The following is a 22,115-nucleotide window of genomic DNA, read 5'->3' as shown; positions in this document are numbered from 1 at the left end:
GACACTCCCCGGTCAATATCCAATAGCGGGACCTGGATGTCCATATTAGATCCTACATATTCTACGAAGATCTTATCGGTTGAACCTCTGTGCCAAGGATTCATATAATCCCGTATAACATTCCCTTTGTCCTTCGGTATGTTACTTGCCCGAGATTTGATCGGCAGTATCTCTATACCTATTTCAATCTCGTTATCGGCAAATCTCTTTACTCGTTCCGTAATACAAGATCCCGTGACTAACACTTGAGTCACATTGCTTGCAAGGCTTATATGTGATGTTGTATTACCGAGTGGGCCCCGAGATACCTCTCTCACACACGGAGTGACAAATCCCAGTCTTGATCCATGCTAACTCAACGGACACCTTCGGAGATACCTGTAGAGCACCTTTATAGTCACCCAGTAATGTTGCGATGTTTGATATACACAAGGTATTCCTCCGGTGTCAGTGAGTTACATGATCTCATGGTCATAGGAATGAATACTTGGCACGCAGAAAACAATAACAACAAAATGACACGATCACATGCTACGTTCATAGTTTGGGTCTTGTCCATCACATCATTCTCCTAATGATGTGACCCAGTTAACAAGTGACAACACTTGCATATGGTCAGAAAACCTTAACCATCCTTGATCAACTGACTAGTCAACAAGAGGCTTACTAGGGACATTGTTTTGTCTATATATCCACACATGTATCTATGCTTTCATTCAATACAATTATAGCATGGATAATAAAAGATTATCTTGAAACAGGAAATATAATAATAACTATTTTATCATTGCCTCTAGGGCATATTTCCAACACATACTTGTAATCGTGCATCACACAAGGCGTCGATTGTAAGACATAAGTCAATCAATCAATCCCAAGATGTGTTCTTCAATGATTTCTTCTTGCGATCTGAACTCTATGTGTGAGTTGTTAGGTAAGGTATGGGTTGAGGCATGAGCCTTGCAACCCCAGGTATTTGTTGAGGGGGGCAATGAAAGTCTTTGACATAACGTCTCATATGTGTGGAATATAATTGTTTCGTGAAGTGTCTCTTGTCTTGTTCGCGATCTTCATCCCTGAAGGTACCCATGATCATGGAGATTGAGCACCGATGAGGCTAGGAGCAAGGGGGTCGTGAAGTGTTATACCGAACACTGGTGACAGTAAGGTTTAGTCATTAAACATCCAATGCTTCTGTCTGATTTGATTGTCTTAATTATCGGGGCAACCCTACGAGATGGATAGGGACTTTAATAGGACAACTGCTTCTTGATGCAGGACCCGTGACGGTTGAGATGTTATTTGGACACATCCCCCACTTCGATATGAAACAAACACATCTTGATGGGTGTGACTTTCCAAGCACAAACTAGTATCTTTTTTTATTCAAACACAAATACACTGTTTTAAGCATTAAGACTTCATACTTGTACCTCCTTTTATAATAAGTGCTTGAATCACTATCTGTTTGTTGATCTGGTCAAATGCTGGATTTGACACTTTGGCAAAAGCTTGCAACCATGTCAACACTTTACCCCCCCCCCCCTCCCCCCTCCCCTCTATGTTGTAACAATTCTCTTATATCTGCTCCCTTCATTCCTAAATATAAGTCCTACAAACTACGTACGGATGTATGTATATATACTTTAGAGTGTATTTTTATTTATTTCGTTTTATATGTAGTCCCTGGTAAAATCTTTAAAAAGATTTATATTTAGAGAGTATCAACCAAATGGTACACAATTCTTTTATGTATTCGTGGAAAAGTGATAGATCACCGTGATGTCGATGGGCAGGACGCAAAGCTCCTTGCATAACACAACCGCGATGTCCTCGGTGCTTGCGCGGACGTCCCGTTTGAGCGACGCGATGGCAGCATTGAAGGCTAGCAAGTAGCAACACAGCTTAGATAAATACTCCCTCCGTCCCAAAATAACTGTCTTAAGCTTAGTACAACTTTGTATTAGAGATAGTACAAAGTCAAGACAGTTATTTTGGGACGGAGGGAGTACATCACTAACTTGCGGGTATTCAATTTAGCTCTCAGGTCCAAATGATCCTGGAATCTTAACCACTGCCTTGTATTGAGATCAGCGTTGGTAGCTGTATTCGCTGCCGTATTTAAATATGTGGCGAGCTTTTTAAAAAGTAACAGGCCCAACACTTCGTAGCATTTAGGAAGACTGAGCTGGTTTTTTGTACCGTCCCTAGCTAGCTAGCACCTGCACGGCTGCACCGCTGCATGAACTGTGCCATGCATTCGGCGTGTCATCAGACTCTAATTAAATATTTCTCTGCAACCCAAATCATGTCTGACTTGGGAAGTTCGAACGGTGACCATCTTGATCTGATACATTCGCCGAAAAGCCTTGGCATGACGCTACTCGTACTGGCTACTGCATCTGTCAACAATCATGTTCTACCACAGTCATCCACATCAAGGAGTTTGGTAAAAGCATGACGTGTCTGCTATTCAGGGATTTAGTGAGAGAGAGAGTACAGGCAGCACTTAGTGAAAGAAATAAGGTTTGGGGGGTGCAATTGCCAATGCTTCTGAATTTGAACCTGAAGTTTAGCAGAAACAGAGACGTTAGAGGCAGGGATGGAAATATCAAGGCTGGATAACCACAACAGCACCACCAATCTTATGGGTTGTCTGCGGGTATACTTTCAGTATAAAACCAGGCAGCTAAACACTCCTTTACTGTTGCACATTTCCATCACGCAATTTCAGCATCACAGTATGCTGCTCGAACACGGTCCCTGATGATGTACAGAAAATGGGTGGTAGTTCAATCGACATTGCCACACTGGTAACATGGATGAAAATGAGACCCATCTTACATTCTGTACCATGGTCCTGACGGACTAGCCCTCCCTGTCGCCGCAGTAAATGACATCCTCGTCTGCTAACCGTTTGCAGTCAAACCGGGCTGTGTATGACATACTCGTCGGCTAACCGTTTGCGGTCAAATCGGGCTGCACACGAGCGTGTCTCATCCATCAGGTTGCACCACGACACCGTCTACAGTATTGTACTACCTCTGTAAATTAATATAAAAGCGTTAAGATCTCTATTTGTGGTGATTTAAATTCTTTTATACTCCCTCTGTCCCAAAATAACTGTCTCAACTTTGTACTAGCTCTAGTACAAAGTTGTACTAAGCTTACGACAGTTATTTTGGGACGGAGGGAGTATTAGTTTACGGAGGGACTACTATAAAACGTTACACCAGATTTTCTAAACAACAGCGTATCACCATAAATTCCTTTTGGACCGGATCTAGAGCACCAAACACCACTCCCAACACTAAGGTCTTGTTTGATACTAGTGTATTTTAAGGAATTAGTAGGGATTATCCCAGTCAAACCCCTAAATCCCCACATATCCCATTACACCATTTGATTCTAGTGTATTTGACATGTTTCATCCCCACATTTTCTCACAAATCTCTAAATTCTAGTGCATTTTTTTCAATACACAATACACTACCCTACCTAGTGGATTGGGGATAAATGGGGATTTGAAGGGATTGGGTGAAGGTTGGGGTTTCACCCAATCCATGTGGGAAATCCCCGCCAATCTCCTCAAAAACCCTAGTACCAAACAAGGCCTAACTGGTTACTTTTGCATTAGTTATGGTCTGGCGATGTTGCCAGTTGCTCTTACAATTGGGGTACTTTCAACTACGGTAATTAAAGAACCAAGAAAATATATGACATTTGGTCCTAATATAACAGCATCTCTCTAAATGCTTTCTCTGCTCGATAAAGGGAAGAGTCCTAAAATGTGTTGTTGCTAAAAAGAGTGTCCTGCGCAGCAGTCACCTCGGCTAGTACAGGCAATGTGAGGCACCTCTACCTAGCGCCCCTCAAATTCAGATCCATACCTGCTGCTTCTCATCCAACTAGTGTTTACATACTGTATGTATCATGGACATCAATTGTTGAAAGTACCATTCTTGGCTGTACAGAATAGTAACATAACTTCTATTTTTGTTAACCTTTTGCACAGACTATGATCATCAATAACCAATTAACAGTGACCTGAATGGAGAGAAGTTTCAGCAACAACAAACAACTTCAAAAATGTACCTTAGCCGTACCCTGCATAGAAATGGCATCATTTTGCTCTGCTGCTATTGGCATTGTTGCCTGGCTTTTGATAAATGCCTTTGGCAACAAACAACTAGTGTCAAAAAATGTCTTACATTATGGGACGGAGGGAGTAGCCAAGATTATTTGTTGCACAAGAGATTCAAACCAAGTGTATGTTGCTGCATTCACAAACACACAAACACAGATCAGCACAATTAACAGATACTGCATTTGAGACGGCGACAGAACATTGTCAGCAAGTTTCATCAGCAGATAAGGTGCTGCCAGTACAAAAATTTGCAGGTTTTACTTTTACAGTTATACCCATTGACAGGTATGAGTTCAACAGCTGGGCAGATTAGAAAACAAGCTCACATCTGAGCCGCTACAAAACACCAATTTTTCAACAGCTTGCGAGTTAGGAACAACACTAAAAAAGGCCAGAAAGGTCGGTCAAAAAGAATCCACGACACCATCCGGCCGCACCGTGTTAACGTGAAGCAGCATGTCTGCCAGGGTAGAAAGAAGGGACCAAGCAACAGTAACGTGCACCTTGCAGAAACCAATATCACATATGCCACAACTTTTAGCCAACAGTTCATCCTTTCCAGGCTCTACCTTTAGCTGAACTTCAAAGCAATCGGATCAATTAACAGGAGCGCACGAGCTGGGCCGGTGAACATCAACCATCGATTCTGCAAGCATCGCCATCATCATCAGTTAATCAATCAAATTGACAGTCTAGCAGTCTACTACTAAGTCAAGCTAAACAGACAGGCATGCTTAGATATATAGTATATGGACATTACTTTACCAAAGGATACTAGTATTGTAGCTTCGATTAAATACCAGAAGTGTACTCAGGCACAAGAATTTTGAGCACAAGGAAAGACGAGTTTTACCTACCTCCTTCACTTAGAATTTTGCCACTTCTGTAGGCGCGCCATATAGGCTCCAACATTCCTTTCATTGCGTCGTCTTTCAGCAACGAATAGATCATTTCTGCGACAAATGGGGCAAGATAATGCGCTCCCAACATTTCGAGCTCATCTAATACCTTGAGATGCTGCACTTGGTGCTCATCACCAAGTTTTGAAGATGAAATGGCGTTCTGATTCTGACCCGTTTGCTGCAGATTGTTGTACACTCGCTGGTTCTGACCTGGTTGCTGACTTCGGTGCCTTTGTTGGTCCTGATTTCCATGCCAATTAGTATTACTCACATGCTGATTCTGACCCGTTTTCTGCTGATTGTTGATCACTTGCTGATTCAGACCCGTTTGCTCACCAAGTTTTGAAGATGAACTGGCGTTCTGATTCTGACCCGTTTGCTGCAGATTGTTGTGCACTCGCTGGTTCTGACCTGGTTTTTGACTTCGGTACCTTTGTCGGTCCTGATTTCCATGCCAATTAGTATTACTCACATGCTGATTCTGACCCGTTTTCTGCTGATTGTTGATCAGTTGCTGGTTCAGACCCGTTTGTTGACTTAGGTGCCATTGTTTGTTCTGATTTCCATGCCAAATCCTATTCATTTGCTGATGCTGACTCGTTTGCTTCTGATTGCTACCCACTTGCAGATTCTGACCCGTTTGTTGACTTTGGAATGTTTGTAGGTTCTGATTTCTGTGCCAGCTGCTATTCAGTTGCTCATTCTGAGCCGTTTGCTGCGGATTGTTATTCGCTTGCTGACTTTGGTCTACGGTCTTCTTTTTATTTTTATTTTTCTTTTTCTTCCCCTTGGTATAATCACTCCCATGCTCATGCAGGATACGCAAATAGTTTGTCATAGTCGCATAGTCGTTCGGAGTGGATGATCGGAGCAGCCTATTCAGAAACGCGTTACCTGACCTTTTAATTACCATTGTCCAGAATCCTAAAGCAGCCTTTTCCACCAGGCACTCAGAAATTGAAGCTTTAAATGGTGCATCTGGATGATCCTTTCGAGCATACGACTTGCAAGCGTTGTGGAGGGCACAAATGAAAGCTGCTCTAACAGGTGGCGGCTTGCTTGCCAGGTGATCAAGAATGAATTTATGGAACGCCTTCAATTCAGCTTTATCTTGTAGGACATGACAAGGAACACTACTTAACGTTGCCTGCAGTTCACTCATGTAAGGGGGAAACTTATTATCAATTTGGAAAAGGGGTATGATGGACTCTGCACAGCTGTTGAAGTCCTTCGCTGCTGCTTCAGCAAGTTCTTGTGATCCCAGGGCATACTTGCATAGAGGTGTTGATATCACATATCTTGAGCCATCATACACCTCCACATTATCTGTTCCAAAATTACCATTGTAACTCAATCCTTCAAGGTGTTTGCTGACGACGTCTTCAAGTATATCAGTTAATAAACTCGACCCGATAGAGGCTGGAGTGTACATTGGATTGTTATTATGGCTGTGCACCTCCACTGGTAAACTAAGCTCTTTAGGCGGCTGTAAAAATTCAGTCAGCACCTCATGCCTGCATGCATAATTTTACAAAAAAGAAAATCAGGAAAGTGCTTCTGTGAGATAAGAAAGACCCTTTGAGGCTACACCGCCATCTTTAGCGGCTTCCACAGGTGGTGGTGGTCGTTTCTCTCCTCGTGCCACTACGCCGCCTACTTCAGCTGTGTACTTCACCGAGGACGAGATTGCGTGATTTCGCGCCCTGCTGATTGCCTCCGACTCTCTATTGTCGGGTGCGTCTACATCGACACCTTCAATTACGCCACTGACTGAGCGGGAGATTGGGCAATTTCGTTGCCTGATAGCTCCATCTTCGACAGGGTTTGTTGGTTCTGCTACGGACTCTTCAGGTATTGTGAGACCACCTTCTACACAAGCAGGTACATCCCCATGGATTCTTGATACTGGAGCATCTTTTCATATGACTCATGTTCCATCCACCATGTCATCTACTCGACCTCTCGATTCTCCTGTTCATGTTCTTACTGTTGATGGTACTTCTCTCCCTGTTACTGGCCGAGGCACTCTTAGCACTGCATCTTTTCATGTTCCCAATGTTGCTCATGTTCCTCGGCTTACCATGCAGCTCATTTCTGGTGGTCAGATTGTTGACTCTGGTTGCAGGGTCGTTCTTGACTTTGATTCATGTTCAGTTCTAGACCGTCACATTGGTGCTCTTCTTGGTGCTGGCCCCCGACGCCGTGACTCTCAGGGTCTCTGGGAGCTTGAGTGGCTTCACCTTCCATCTGCTGCCACCGCAGTCAGTCTCTCCACCTCTGTTGCCTTGTCTACCAGCTCTTTTCAGTAGAGGCATCATCGCCTTGGTCACTTATGTGGCTCTCGTCTCTCATCCTTAGTTCGGCGTGGTCTTCTTGGATCCGTCTCTGGCGGTGTGTCTTTAGACTGTCAGGGTTGTCGGCTTGGTAAACAGGTTCAGTTACCTTATCCTCATAGCGAGATTGTGTCTCAGCGTCCTTTTGACCTTGTTCACTCTGATGTCTGGGGTCCAGCTCCCTTCGCTTCAAAGGGATGCCATCGCTACTATATTATCTTTATAGATGATTTCTCTCGACATATGTGGATATATTTCATGTCTACTCATAATGAGGTCTTATCTATCTATAAGCGTTTTGCTGCCATGTTCACACTCAGTTCTCTTCGCCTATTCGAGTGTTTCGTGCTGACTATGCTGGAGAGTATATCTCCAATATGTTGCGTGGACTTCTTGCAGAGCAGGGTACCCTTGCTCAGTTTTCTTGTCCCAGTGCTCATGCTCAGAATGGCGTGGCTGAGCGCAAGCATTGTCACCTTCTTGAGACGGCTCATGCGATGATGATCGCTGCCTCTCTCCCGCCTCACTTTTGGGTTGAGGCTGTCTCCACTTCCACCTATCTCATCAATCTTCAGCCGTCCACTGCTTTGCAAGGTGGCGTTCCTTTCGAGCGTCTTTTTTATCGTTCTCCCGATTATTCGACGCTTCGTTTGTTTGGTTGTGTTTGCTATGTTCTTCTTGCCCCTCGCGGACGCACCAAACTAACCGCTTAGTCTGTTGAGTATGTCTTCTTAGGCTATAGTGATGAGCATAAGGGCTATCGTTGTTGGGATCCTATCGGTCGTCGGATGCGTATTTCTCGGGATGTGACTTTTGATGAGTCTCGTCCCTTCTACCCGCACCCATCTTCCTTGACCTTTTCAGTGGAGGATATCTCTTTCCTCACTTTTCCTGACACACCTATCACCCCCATCCAGCCTTTGTCTATTCGCTCTCCTACCTCTGCCTCTCCACCTCTTGCCGATTTGCCGCCACCATCTCCCACGGTTTCCTCACCTAGCATGTCACTGGATTCTGCACCTTCATCTCCGATGACTTCTTCGTCTCCACCATCCGATTCTACCTCGGAGATTCCTCCTTGTATTGTTCCATCTTTTCCTCAGTATTTCACTCGTCGTTCACGTACTGTGGATGCCTCTGCGGATGTGTCGGCCTCCTCGTCTCAACCTACCCATGGCTTGCGTCGTCGTCCTCGTCCGCCTGTTGATGCCTTGGATTTCCCACCGCTACTGTTGCTGTTCTTGAGCCGACTACTTATCGTCAGGTTGTTGTTCATCCTGAATAGCAGTTTGCAATGGCAGAGGAGATTGCTGCTCTTGAACACACCGGTACATGGGATCTTGTTTCTCTTCCTCCCGGTGTCCGTCCCATCACTTGTAAGTGGGTCTACAAGGTTAAGACTCGCTCTGATGGCTCTCTTGAGTGTTACAAAGCTCGTCTTGTGGCTCGTGGCTTTCAGCAGGAGCATGGTCGTGATTACGACAAGACTTTTGCTTCTGTGACCCATATGACCACTATTCGTACACTTCTTGCCGTGTCTCAGCTTGATGTTAAGAATGCCTTTCTTAATGATGAGCTGCGTGAGGAGGTGTACATGCAGCCACCACCTGGGTATTCTGTTCCTGATGGCATAGTATGTCGTCTTCATCGCTCTCTCTATGGCCTTAAGCAAGCCCCCCGCTCCTGGTTTGAGCGTTTTGCCTCTGTAGTAACTACCGCTAGTTTTCCAACCAGTGCTCATGATCCAGCATTGTTTGTCAACCTTTCTCCTCGTGGTCGAACTCTTCTTCTCTATGTTGATGACATGATCATCACTGGTGATGACCCCGAGTATATTGCCTTTGTAAAGGCCCATCTTAGTGAACAGTTTCTTATGTCTGATCTTAGACCTCTTCGCTACTTTCTCGGGATTGAAGTCTCTTCTACTTCTCATGGCTTTTTTATATCCCAGATAAAGTATATCCAAGATCTTCTTGCTCGTGCTGCTCTTACTGACAAGCGCATTGTTGAGACTACCATGGAGCTCAACGTTCACCTCCGTGATACTGATGGTGACCCCCTGCCTGACCCGACGCTTTATCGTCATCTTGTTGGCAATCTTGTCTATCTAGCTGTCACTCGTCCGTATATCTCTTATCCGGTTCGTATTCTGAGTCAGTTTGTCTCCGCTCCCACCTCGCTTCACTATAGTCACCTCCTTCGTGTTCTCCGATATCTTCGGGGCACGATCTCTCACCGTCTATTCTTTCCTCGCTCTAGTTCTTTACAGCTTCAAGCCTATTCGGATGCTACTGTTAGAGTTATAATATAAGTCATGTACCCTTTTGTATTTATCCCAATATATAAGGGGTTTCCTGCATATAGTCCACCACATGTACATGTATATATACCGGCCTATGGCCTCATGGGAATACAAGGTGCTTATTCCTAACATGGTATTAGAGCCTAGGTTCTTTTTGCATGCGCAACTCGTGCTCCTCCCGATCTAATCTTCCCCACCTCATCCCGCTCGTCTCGTCCCGCCCGCCTCTGGTAGATCGAGGCGAGGTCCCGTCGCTCCCCGGTTCTGCATCAGCCAGATCGAGGCATCCAGATCGAGGCGGTTCCCTCTCGTGGCTCGCCAGATCGAGCGGCTCCCTCTGCGTCAGCCATATCGAGCGGTTCCCTCCCGTCGCTCGCCAGATCGAGCGGCTCCCTCCGCATCAGCCAGATCGAGCGGCTCCCTCCAGCCACCGTTGCCTCCAGCCACCGCCACCAGCCGCCGCCACCCCATCTCACTTCCGCGGATCCAGATCAAGGGCGGCTCCAGATCAACACGCCGCCTTGCCTCGGATCCAGATCAACGCGGCTCCTGACGCGGTTTCAGAAGCAACTGCGGTTCGTTGACTGCGATTCCTAAAAAAATGTCTACTGCATCCGGCTACGTTGTTGTTTCTCGTTGTCCGGTGATCTTTGATGGCACTAACTACACCGAGTTCATTGGCTTCATGCGCATTCACATGCGTGGCATCCGCCTATGGGGTTTTCTTTCTGGCGAGGTCTGTTGTTCGCCATGTCCAGTTCCTCCCGTGGCTCCCACTCCACCGACCCCACCGGCTCTTCCTGCGGATGCTCCTCGGGCCACAAAGGATGCGGCTAAGTTTGCTGATGAGGCCGCTATCCGTGCCTATGATGAGAAGGTTTTGGCTTATGAGGAGGCTTCAGACGTATCATGGTGCTCTATTTGCTTACACCCAGTGGCTTGATGATGATGCCCGTGCTGCAGCTCTTCTCACTGCTAGCGTTCTGCCTCAGTTTGCCTCTGAGTTTCTGGGCCTTCCTACTGTGTTTGAGGTGTGGAATCGCCTTCGTCAGCGCTATGAGCCCTCTGGTGATGCCTTATACCTCTCTATGGTCCGTCAGGAGCATGCTCTTCAGCAGGGTGACTCTACTGTTGATGACTTCTATGCACAGAGTTCTGCTATCTGGCACCAGCTTGATTCTCTCTGCAGTGCTGGTTGTCGTACTTGCCCCTGTTGCCAGGCTGTCCAAGCCGACTTGGAGTTTCATCGCGTCTACGAGTTCCTGTCTCGGCTCCGTAAGGAGTTTGAGCCCCGGCGTGCTCAGTTGTTTGCTCATGGCCCGAGGAGTTTCTCTCATGGAGGCGCTTTCTGAGATTCGTGCTGAGGAGACTCGCTTACGTGGTGCTGGTTTGCTGGAGGTTCCCTCGATGCTCGCTGCTCGGACTTTTTCTACGCCACCTGCTGCACCAACTCCTTCTCGCTCGAGTGCTCCGCCGCTCTTGCCCACTCCTTCTGGAGGCTCGGGTCGCCCCCGTCCACATTGTGACTACTGCAACAATGATGGTCATATTGAGTCCCACTGCTACACAAAAAAGAAACACTTGCACAAGGCGCGATCATCATCTACAGCGACTTCGTCATCTACCTCGACAGCTTCAACCATCGCTTTGATTGAGCAGGATATTCTGAGACTTAGCGTCTGCTCGCTGCTTCAGGTTCTTCCTCAACGGGTACTGTTGGTTCTGTGACTGAGGCTTCCCGCACTAAGCAACCACCTTCTACACAGTCAGGTACATCCCCATGGGTTCTGGACTCTGGAGCTTCCTTTCATATGACTTCTAATTCTTCCACTCTGTCCTCCCTTCGATCGCTTGATTCTCCTGTTCATGTCCTCACCGCTGATGGTACTCCCCTTCCTGTCGTTAGTAGAGGCACTCTTACCACTCCTTATTATGTTCGTGATGTTGCTCATGTTCCTCGACTTACCATGAATCTGTTTTCCGCTGGTCAACTTGCTGATTCTGGTTGTCGTGTCATCCTTGACCTTGACTCTTGTTCTGTCTAGGACCGTCCCACACACACTCTGGTTGGGGTTGGTCCTCGCCGCCGTGATTCTGAGGGTCTTTGGGAGTTGGACTGGCTTCATGTTCCTTCCGCTGCCCGCTCTATCGCCAGTTCTTCCGCTTTGGTCGCCTCGGCTACCGGTTCCTTCCAGCAGTGGCATCATCGACTTGGTCATCTGTGTGGTTCTCATTTGTCGTCATTAGTTCGTCGAGGTCTTCTGGGGTCTGTCTCAGGAGATGCCTCTTTAGAGTGTCAGGGTTGTCGTCTTGGCAAGCAGATTCAGTTACCATATCCACATAGTGAGTCAGTGTCCAAGCGTCCTTTTGATTTAGTTCATTCCGATGTATGGGGTCCGGCTCCCTTCGCTTCGAAAGGGGGTCATAAATACTACTCCCTCCGTCCCAAAATAAGTGTCTCAACTTTATACTAGCTCTAGTATAAAGTTGTACTAAGCTTGAGACAGTTATTTTGGGACGGAGGGAGTATATTATTTTCATAGATGACTTCTCTCGTTACACATGGCTTTATTTCATGACTTCTCGTAGTGAGGTGTTGTCCATTTATAAGCGTTTTGCTGCCATGGTTCATACTCTGTTCTCTTCTCCCATTCATGTGTTCCGTGTTGACTCCGCTGGCGAGTATATCTCTAAGATGTTGCGTGGTGTTCTTGCTGAGCAAGGGACTCTCTCTCAATTCTCTTGTCCTGGTGCTCACGCTCAAAATGGCGTGGCTGAGCGCAAGCATCGTCATCTTCTTGAGACGGATCGTGCATTGATGATTGTTGCCTCTCTCCCGCCTCATTTTTGGGCTGAGGCCGTCTCCACCTCCACCTATCTCATCAATTTCCAACCTTTCGCTGCTCTACAGGGTGGTGTTCCTTTCGAGCGTCTTTTTGATCGTTCTCCCGATTATTCGATGCTTCGCTTGTTTGGTTGTGTCTGTTATGTTCTTTTTGCCCCCCGCGAACGCATCAAACTGACCGCTCAGTCTGTTGAGTGTGTCTTCTTAGGCTATAGTAATGAGCATAAGGGCTATCGTTGTTGGGATTCTATCGGTCGTCGGAAGCGTATCTCTCGGGATGTGACTTTCGATGAGTCTCGTCCCTTCTACCCACACCCATCTTCCTCGACTTTTTCAGTGAAGGATATCTCTTTCCTCACTTTTCCTGACACACCTATCACACCCGTCGAGCCTTTGCCTCTTCGTTCCGCTCCCTCTGCTTCTCCACCTCCAGTCGATTTGTCGCCACCATCTTCCACGGTCTCCTCGTCTAGCATGTCACTGGATTCTACATCTTCATCTCGGGTGACTTCTTCGTCGCCACTCCCAGATTCTACATTGGCGATTCCTCCTTCCATTGTTCCATCTTTTCCTCAGTGTTACACTCGTCGTTCGCGTTCTGTGGATGCCTCTGTGGATGTGTCGTCATCCTCGTCTCAGCCTATTTATGGCTTGCGTTCTCGGCCTCTTCCGCCTGTTGATCGTTTTGGATTTTCCACCGCTGGTGCTGCTGTTCTTGAACCAACTACTTATCATCAGGCTATTGTTCATCCTGAATGGCAGTTCGCGATGGCAGAGGAGATCGCTGCTCTTGAACGCACTGGTACATGAGATCTTGTTTCCCTTCCTCCCGGAGTCCGTCCCATCACTTGTAAATGGGTCTACAAGGTTAAGACTGGCTCCGATGGTTCTCTTGAGCGTCACAAAGCTCGTCTTGTGGCTTGTGGATTTCAGCAGGAGCATGGTCGTGATTATGACGAGACTTTTGCTCATGTGCCTCATATGACCAGTGTTCGTACACTTCTTGCCGTGGCCTCTACACGTCACTGGTCTATCTCTCAACTTGATGTTAAGAATGCTTTTCTTAATGGTGAGCTGCGTGAGGAGGTGTACATGCAGCCACCACCTGGGCATTCTGTTCCTGATGGCATGTTATGTCGTCTTCGTCGCTCTCTCTATGGCCTTAAGCAAGCCCCCCGCGCTTGGTTTGAGCGTTTTGCCTCTGTGGTGACTGCCGCTGGTTTTTCACCCAGTGTTCATGATCCAGCATTGTTTATTCACATTTCTCCTCTTGGTCGGATTCTTCTTCTTCTCTATGTTGATGACATGGTCATCACTGGAGATGACCCCGAGTATATTGCCGTTGTTAAGGCCCGTCTTAATGAGCAGTTCCTTATGTCTGATCTTGGACCTCTTCTCTACTTTCTTGGGATTGAAGTTTCTTCTACCTTTGATGGCTTCTTTATATCCTAGGAAAAGTATATCCAGGATCTTCTTGCTCGTGCTGCTCTTACTGATGAGCGCATTGTTGAGACTCCTATGGAGCTCAATGTTCACCTCTGTGCTACTGATGGTGATCCTCTGCCTGACCCGACGCGTTATCGTCATCTTGTTGGCAGTCTTGTTTACCTATCTGTCACTCGTCCGGATATCTCTTAGCCGGTTCATATTCTGAGTCAGTTTGTCTCTGCTCCCACATCGGTTCACTATAGTCATCTCCTCCGTGTTCTCCGATATCTTCGGGGCACGATCTCTCACCGTCTATTCTTTCCTCGCTCCAATTCCTTACAGCTTCAGGCCTATTCGGATGCTACATGGGCTAGTGATCCTTCAGATCGCCGCTCACTTTCTGCTTACTGTGTTTTTCTTGGTGGTTCACTCATTTGCCTGGAAGACGAAGAAACAAGTTGCAGTTTCCCGTTCGAGTGCAGAGGCTGAGTTGCGAGCAATGGCTCTTTTGACGGCAGAGGTGACTTGGTTACGGTGGTTACTTCAGGATTTTGGTGTTTCTGTCACTACACCGACTCTGCTCTTATCTGACAGTACAGGTGCTATTAGCATTGCGCGCGACCCTGTGAAGCATGAGCTCACCAAGCATATTGGCGTTGATGCTTTCTATGTGCGCGCTGCTATGCAGGATCAGGTTATTGCTCTTCAGTACGTGCCTTCCGAGTTACAGTTGGCGGATTTCGTGACGAAGGCCCAGACTAGAGCACAACATGGTTTTTATCTCTCCAAACTCAGTGTTGTTCATCCACCATGAGTTTGAGGGGGGTGTTAGAGTTATAATATAAGTCATGTACCCTTTTGTATTTATCCCAATATATAAGGGGTTTCCTGCATATAGTCCACCACCTATACATGTATATATACCGGCCTATGGCCTCATGGGAATACAAGTTGCTTATTCCTAACAGGTACGTGGGCTAGTGATCCTTCAGTTCGCCGTTCACTTTCTGCTTACTATGTTTTCTTGGTGGTTCTCTCATTCCTTGGAAGACGAAGAAACATACCGCGGTTTCCCGTTCGAGTGCAGAGGATGAGTTGCGAGAGATGGCTCTTTTGACGACAGAGGTGACTTGGTTATGGTGGTTACTTCAGGATTTTGGTGTTTTTGTCACTACACCTACTCTGCTCTTATCTGACAGCACAGGTGCTATTAGCATTGCGCGCGATCTGTAAAGCATGAGCTCACCAAGCACATTGGTGTTGATGCTTTCTATGTGCGTGCTGGTGTGCGGGATCAGGTTATTGCTCTTCAGTATGTGTCTTCCGAGTTACAGTTGACGGATTTCCTGACGAAGGCCCAGACTAGAGCGCAACATGGCTTTTATCTCTCCAAACTCAATGTTGTTCATCCACCATGAGTTTGAGGGGGGTGTTAGAGTATATATTATATAGCCATGTACTCTTTCGTACTTATCCCATTGTATAAGGGGTTTCCTGCATATAGTCCACACCTGTACATGTATATATATCGGCCTATGGCCTCATGGGAATACAAGTTGCATATTTCCTAACAAAACTTAATTATGGAATGAGCTGGGTTAGTTTACTGTAAGCTAAAACAACCATTTTCAGCTCAAGATGTGTTAATTTTGTGATGGAACATATCATCTTCACTCATCTTACTAGCGCATGTTGCAATCAATTCTTATAAAGCCACCTATTGGAATGTATAAATCACACGTCCTACCAACGCTTACTGTCTTCCAGTAATGCATGTATGCATTGCTAAAGGGATGTCCGCGTTGTAGTGATTGTAGCAGACTAGCAGTTATAACAAGCATACCTCATAGGTTTTCCAACTAAAATCAGGTTTAGATCCTCGAGTTTGACCTTCAGGGCATGGGCCTCTTTAGGTGGTAAAGCTTTGATTGTAGCCTCCAAAACTTCAGTGGCGAAACGTTTGGCAGCCCGTATAATAGTTGGTTTCAGCCTGACAATTAAGAAATACAAGAACATAAGCCCTCAAAGATAAACATTGCCAAAGAATCACTATGCTGCCTATTTCTGCATGTGGTCAATTGCATTTATAGTAGAATACTTGTGTGACATTGGATATAAATTAAGAAATGGTTTTCTTCTTAGGATCTATTAAGTCAGGATGCGAACAATTAACCACAGCAACTTGAACAAATTTTGACCTTAGTAAAGAGATCATGCGCACAGATAATCACCTATAAAAAAGCATGCAAGACATTGAATGTATTTTACTTTACTTTCGGAGAGAGAATTATTGATAACAAAAACATGTCATCAGTAAATATGGACAAATCATTTAATTCCACTTTCTTTCTACATCCATCAATGAATTGACTTATTTGTTTGATAACTAACATATGAACGCCTTGTAACATTCCTAACTTCAGCTTTTTACCCCATGTATCAGATCCATATTAAGTACAGAAATCCCAAAACAATTATTAGTGCAACATCAAAATAGAGTAGATACTCATTATCGGTTGAACTGGAAAAACATTTGTTCCAAAACTCTCACATTGTTGAGTAAATGACATTGCCATTTGGATGTCATGCCACTCAAGTACCAAATCATAAATCTTGGTATTTCTTCAGATTACGTGGAAGATAGCTACTCCCTCCGTCCCATAATATAAGATGTTACTACATCTGATATGCTCACAAATTGGATGTAACAACATCTTGTATTATGGGACAGAGGGAGTATTAGATAAAAATGAAGCAACTAATTTTAACAAATATGTATATTACAGAAAAATACTGAATATGAGATCTAGACATGCAGCAAATGAAAACAAAGACCTAAGCATTGGCTAAAAACAACGCATACATTGGTTGATGGCATATATCATTGCTGAGGCACAAGCCACATAACCAAGAAGTGTGATTTCTGGAACCAACATATTTACTTGCTTTTATTTTCACCTAAAAATAGCTAATGCTACATGTAAGGCCAAGTGAAACTATATAAAAATGATTTATCATTAAAAGTTCAAAGATAATGGCATGTGCAATCTCAACAGGAAACTAAAATTCACATGAAAAGAACTGGTCATTGCTTAGTTAGTGGTGTGCATGCACCCAGTTTGTCCACATTCGGGAACCCATGCTTATCTTCAATATAAAATCTCATGAAAGATACAAACTGTGAATTGACCTTCATGCTTTGAGCCAAAACAATATCCTACAGCCCATATATGCAAGCACATTAGATTTTTTTTGAACCGTAGATATTTCACATCAGATTGGATAAGAAAACTGTAGATACTTCACATTAGAAAAATAGACTGAATTAATAGGCATGCACTTCCATTATACTCCCTCCGTCCTATAGCTTAGCTCAAATACTGACCAGATTGATAAATCTTCCTCAAACGCATTAAACAAATACAGATTTCGATTCCCAGTAAAAAATATATAGAATAAAAAATATGGGACAAGAGATAAATCCACTCAGTTTCAAAGTTGGTACAGCCCAAAAACACCATTCCTTTTGGTTCGCACAACCAAAGAAATATTTTGAAGTACCACGGTATGATACCAAAGAGGAAAAGAGATTAATAACACTGCTTCTAACTGATGGAGCCATCAGCTCTCACCGGTACATTTTATGCGGCCTCAAGAAAATCATGGATAAAAGATGGCTTTAGCCGAACAAATCGAGGCCCCTAATCTTAAACAAAAATATTGCATTACATAGAAAGGCTTAGAATCGATATTAGGTGATTCTCGGCATCATCTGGCCAGGAGAAGGAGGGCTGTGGCACTTGCTACTAGTGATTGGATCATACCGGAGGGAGACATAGTGAGTACTGAACGATGGCCACTGGATCCGAGTTGAGCACAATAGAATGCATGTGCTGCTCGAGAGAATATGGTGCCAGTGGTTTGAGGGAAGAGCTGAGTACTTAATTTTCTACCAGAACTGTGTAGTTGACGGATGGTACGGATCTCAGAGAGGAAAAGAGATTATTAGTGCCTTATTTCGTGAGAACTAATGTGTAGCTTCAAACAGCGCCTCCAAAGTAAATATAAGATGCTCAAGACCTGCAGAAAAGGTGAAAGTGCTTGTTCAAGAATGTGAGGAAGGTAGTACCACTCATAATCATTGCAGATCTTCATGGCTAATCGCTTATCCTGCTTGCACAGATGTGAATACTGGATACAGAGGCACCCACGGCCAACCAGGGACATTGCTTCTCCATCATAGAAAGCCTTGGTATCTCCTTGCACAGTAAACCTAATTAATTGAATTGTGTTCAGGATCAAAATGAATGAATGCACAGAAAAATATGATACGATATGATAATTGGGCATAGAAGAAAGATACTCTTTTAGGAATGTATAGCAGAAGTCTTCAATATTTTCACGGCTTTCTCCTTCAGCTATGGGAAGATATGATGCACTTGATGTGCCTGCCTCAATATTCTTAGCAGGCTACACGAAAAAAAATAGTACGATTCAGTAAAGTATGCAGGCAACAGGTTGTAGATGCTAACAACAAATTTTTCAAACTATAGGCTCTAGTTGATTAGACCAAAGAGTTAAAAACCAGAAGAAAAAAACGTACAACATAAAATGTTTGCATACTACTACTTTATTTCTTAAGAAAACAAACGATGCAACCTGAAAAGTGATAGCTACCACCAGAATTACCAGAAAGAACTTGAAAGAAAAAGAAACATTTCCTATACAAATGTTCTGAAGGCCTAGCCATAGATATTAATATGTTTGCACACTACATGGTTCTAGAAAGGTTCAAATAGTGTTCTTGTACATAAATTTGAGCATGCAGTAGTATACAGGCACAAATGTTCTATATATATTTCTATCAGCATACATAAGCAAATATGTTGCACAAACATTTTAATAGAAACAGATAATGTGATTAGGAGTGGTGACTTAAAAAAAGGAAATAGCGTGATTCAGTAAGACCTTATTCTTAAGATCAATATGAAAATAAGCCATTAAACTAAAATTCTCACATTTAAGTTATGCACGAGCTCACTTCCATCGGCAGTACAGCCCTACAAGAAAAAATAATTGATTTCATAAGAACTGATTTTACTGCCCATATAAAAATAGTCATTAAGCTAAATATTACCTCTGTGGTATGCACAACTTCATTTTCAGAAGCTGTAGTATCCTACAAGAAAGAAAGGAGGTGATTCCATTTCAGTAAGACCCGGCTCATACTGCCCATATGAAAAGAAGTTACTAAGCTAAAGTCTCACATTAATTTTATGCATGAGTCCGCTTTCTTCAGCTGCTGCCGAGGAAGATGGGTCTTCAGAATTTTGTGCAATAGCTTTGAGGACGAGATTTATATTCAGTTCAAGTTCCTTGATTACCGCAGCAACATTGCCCTTGGTCTCGACCTTAGCCCGCTCTTCAATGTTGAGGATCTTGCCTTCTTTCTCTAGCTGCTCCAGTCTCTCTATCGCTGTCTTCTTCTTGGTAAATACATTCAGGCGCTTTGACAATACTGGGATGATTGACTTTTCAGACTTCCCCTCAACTGCAATGTTGGTTCCAGGACCTGTCGTAAAGAATAGACAGATGACATGAGTGTTAAAATGATTAACTGTTCGATTGATCTACATATAATGAACAGAAACGCATAATATTGCAGTGCCTCAAGTACAACCATTTTTTTCTTCCAATCTTTCAATTTTGTCCACATTAAGATGACAATGTTGCTCCCCAAAGACAGCTTCGGTTCCTGCTGTTAAAATAATAGAAATAGTTGCATCAAATTCAATTTGTTGGCTGTTCTGAAAATGCATAATCGACATAAGTTCAGCAGCAAGATAATAATAGGTGATCAATTGGTTGGCTATTCATAATCGACATATGTTCAGCAGCAAGATAATAACAGATGATCAATTGGTTGGCTGTTCATAATCGACATCAGTTTAGCAGCAAGATAATAAGAGGTAATACATTGGTGGGCTGTTCTGAGAACACATAATCGACATAAGTTCAGCATCAAAATAATAAGAGATAATACATTGGTTGGCTGTTCTGAGAACACATAATCGACAGAAGTTCTCAGCATCAAGAATACTAATACATTGGTTGGTTGTTCTGAGAACACATAATCGACATAAGTTCTCAGCATCAAGATAATAAGAAATAATCAATTGGTTGGCTGTCCTGAGAACACATTGTCAGGACCTCCACTATCTGGAAATACAGGATACTGAAGAAATGGACAGCGACATCGAAGGAAGCAGCAACGGTGCGAACCAGTACAGTGACTGGAGATCGGACCACCAAGATGGATTCACTTAAGAAGAACAACGGCTCTGGTAAACGACCGTTACTGTCACATTTCCAGCACGGCTACCTGCCCATCGTTATGTGCTCCATCAGAGCCTCGCCATCCACCTGCTACTATATCTATGGCGAACAGGGCATCTTCCCCTTCTCCAAGTTGTAATAGATAGCTGGCTTAGAACCCTAGAAACTACTTGGTAGATGAGGTTGATCCTCATGACTGTATCCCGTTTTATCTTCCACTGTTAATGACATGTTCAACTACCTGAAGGAGTTGGAAACTAAAATTACCCACCCACCCAGCCCTCATGGTTCCCCATCTATTAGTCCAGTACAGTAAGTTATTAGAGATCCTGATAAGCAGCAACAAGCAACTGAAATCATACACGAACTTGACAAGCAGTTAAAAAAACAGTTAAGTCAAAACTGCAGAAATTTATGGCAGGAACATCTCAGATCAGGGCACCTGACAAGCAATTGCACCACCCTGACAGGACTAGAGAAGTGGAAACTCAAGTAGAATCGACATAAGTTCAGCATCGACATACACTGGAAACGGTGATGCTTGGAACTTACCGAGCAACCGGCGGGGCGGCCACCTTCTGCCCCAAAGCCCCAGAGGCCACCAGCAAAACCAAAACCCTAGGTCGCAACCCGCGAGAGGCATCCGAGTTAGAGAAGGGAGAAGATACCACCGATCAAACATCTTCTGGCGATGCTACGAGGGGTTAGGAGTTTGCGGACGATGAGAGGTGGTCGAGGTTGTTCGGCGGTCGACGAAGAGCGGCCCTGCGTCGTCCTGCAGGATCCGCCTCTCTGTCTTCACCGGAGCCGTCGACCTCTCCGGCGAAGGAGCGGCCGTGCGGCGGTCGACGAAGAGCGGCCCTGCGTCGTCCTGCAGGATCCGCCTCCCTGTGCCTTCACCGGAGCCGTCGACCTCTCCGGCGAAGGAGCAGCCGTGCGCCGGTCGACGAAGAGCGTCGTCCTGCAGGAGCCGTCGACCTCTCCGGCGAAGGAGCGGCCGTGCGCCGGCTCCGCCTTGGCCTATCTACGTCTCCTCGAGAGACGAGACGGGACGAGAGGGAGGGAACCAACCAAAATTGGGGGAGGTGGGAAGCGACACGGGCTTGCCGCGGCGGCTGGATTTGTTTTTTAGGATCCGCGCCCGCGGACCGCAGCGGCTAGACGAAGAGGAGCGGGTATTTTTTTTATTTTATTTTTTTACGGAAGGAGCGGGTACTTAGTACGGCCTTCACAGGCTGACGGGGGATTCTTGAGCTTGGGCTAGAACTTAGCTCATGTTTGATTTTTCCTTAAAAAAGGTGTTTTATTTTTTTTACTGAAAAAAGGTGATGTTTGATTAGTAAGAGAGATGAAGAGAGATGAACTGAGTGTATATATATTCATCCACACACAGTCACATCTTTATACTATTAAAGGGGATCTGCCGTCGTGATGGTTCGACCACCTTTGATCCCCCACCTCTTTTGATCCCCGCAAGCCCCCTCCCCTTCCACGGTTCCACCCTCGATAAAAAAAATCAGGCATGAAGAAAACTGGAAAACCATCCCACGTTCACATCTATGTTCCGGCAAAAACTGAAACAAGAACCTTGACCCACGGATTGTTAGCCTTCTTCAAGGACCTGCTATATTGCGGTGAGACGGCGGCGCCGCGGGCGACGCTCCCACCATCCAGCGCCATGGTGCGGCTGTAGGGGCCGGACGTTGTGCAGCCATGAAGCGTTCGCCCAGATCGAAGCCGCGGGGCGCGACGGCGGTTCTGCTCGCCCTCCTCCTTCTCTCGCTGGCACTACCCCCCTGTCCGTGCATCTCGTGAGGAGACA

The 22,115-nt window shown here is 45.1% G+C and overlaps 1 protein-coding gene across 3 annotated transcripts; it reads right to left on the bottom strand.

Moving 5' to 3' along the window:
- Positions 1-4,306: 4,306 nt before the first annotated feature.
- On the bottom strand, positions 4,307-21,329 carry LOC123400089. 3 transcript variants are annotated; one of them, XM_045094496.1, is made up of 11 exons: positions 20,846-21,329; positions 19,638-19,715; positions 19,225-19,529; positions 19,095-19,136; positions 18,976-19,017; positions 18,321-18,427; positions 18,087-18,230; positions 15,801-15,947; positions 5,536-6,563; positions 5,005-5,334; positions 4,307-4,793 (listed from the first exon to the last, which is right to left on the bottom strand). In XM_045094496.1, the coding sequence occupies exons 1-11, from the start codon at positions 20,973-20,975 to the stop codon at positions 4,744-4,746; spliced, it is 2,403 nt and encodes an 800-aa protein (XP_044950431.1). In that variant the 5' UTR covers positions 20,976-21,329; the 3' UTR covers positions 4,307-4,743. The 3 variants fall into 3 exon arrangements, with proteins under 3 accessions (XP_044950431.1, XP_044950429.1, XP_044950430.1); XM_045094494.1 differs by having other exon boundaries at positions 5,005-6,563; XM_045094495.1 differs by having other exon boundaries at positions 5,005-6,563; positions 19,638-19,712.
- Between the last annotated feature and the right edge of the window lie 786 nt (positions 21,330-22,115).

Source organism: Hordeum vulgare, chromosome 5H, assembly GCF_904849725.1.
Source record: "Hordeum vulgare subsp. vulgare chromosome 5H, MorexV3_pseudomolecules_assembly, whole genome shotgun sequence".
In the NCBI taxonomy this organism is placed as follows: domain Eukaryota; kingdom Viridiplantae; phylum Streptophyta; class Magnoliopsida; order Poales; family Poaceae; genus Hordeum; species Hordeum vulgare.
Note: the sequence above shows the minus strand (reverse complement) of the source record. Positions and strands in the feature narration are given on the sequence as shown.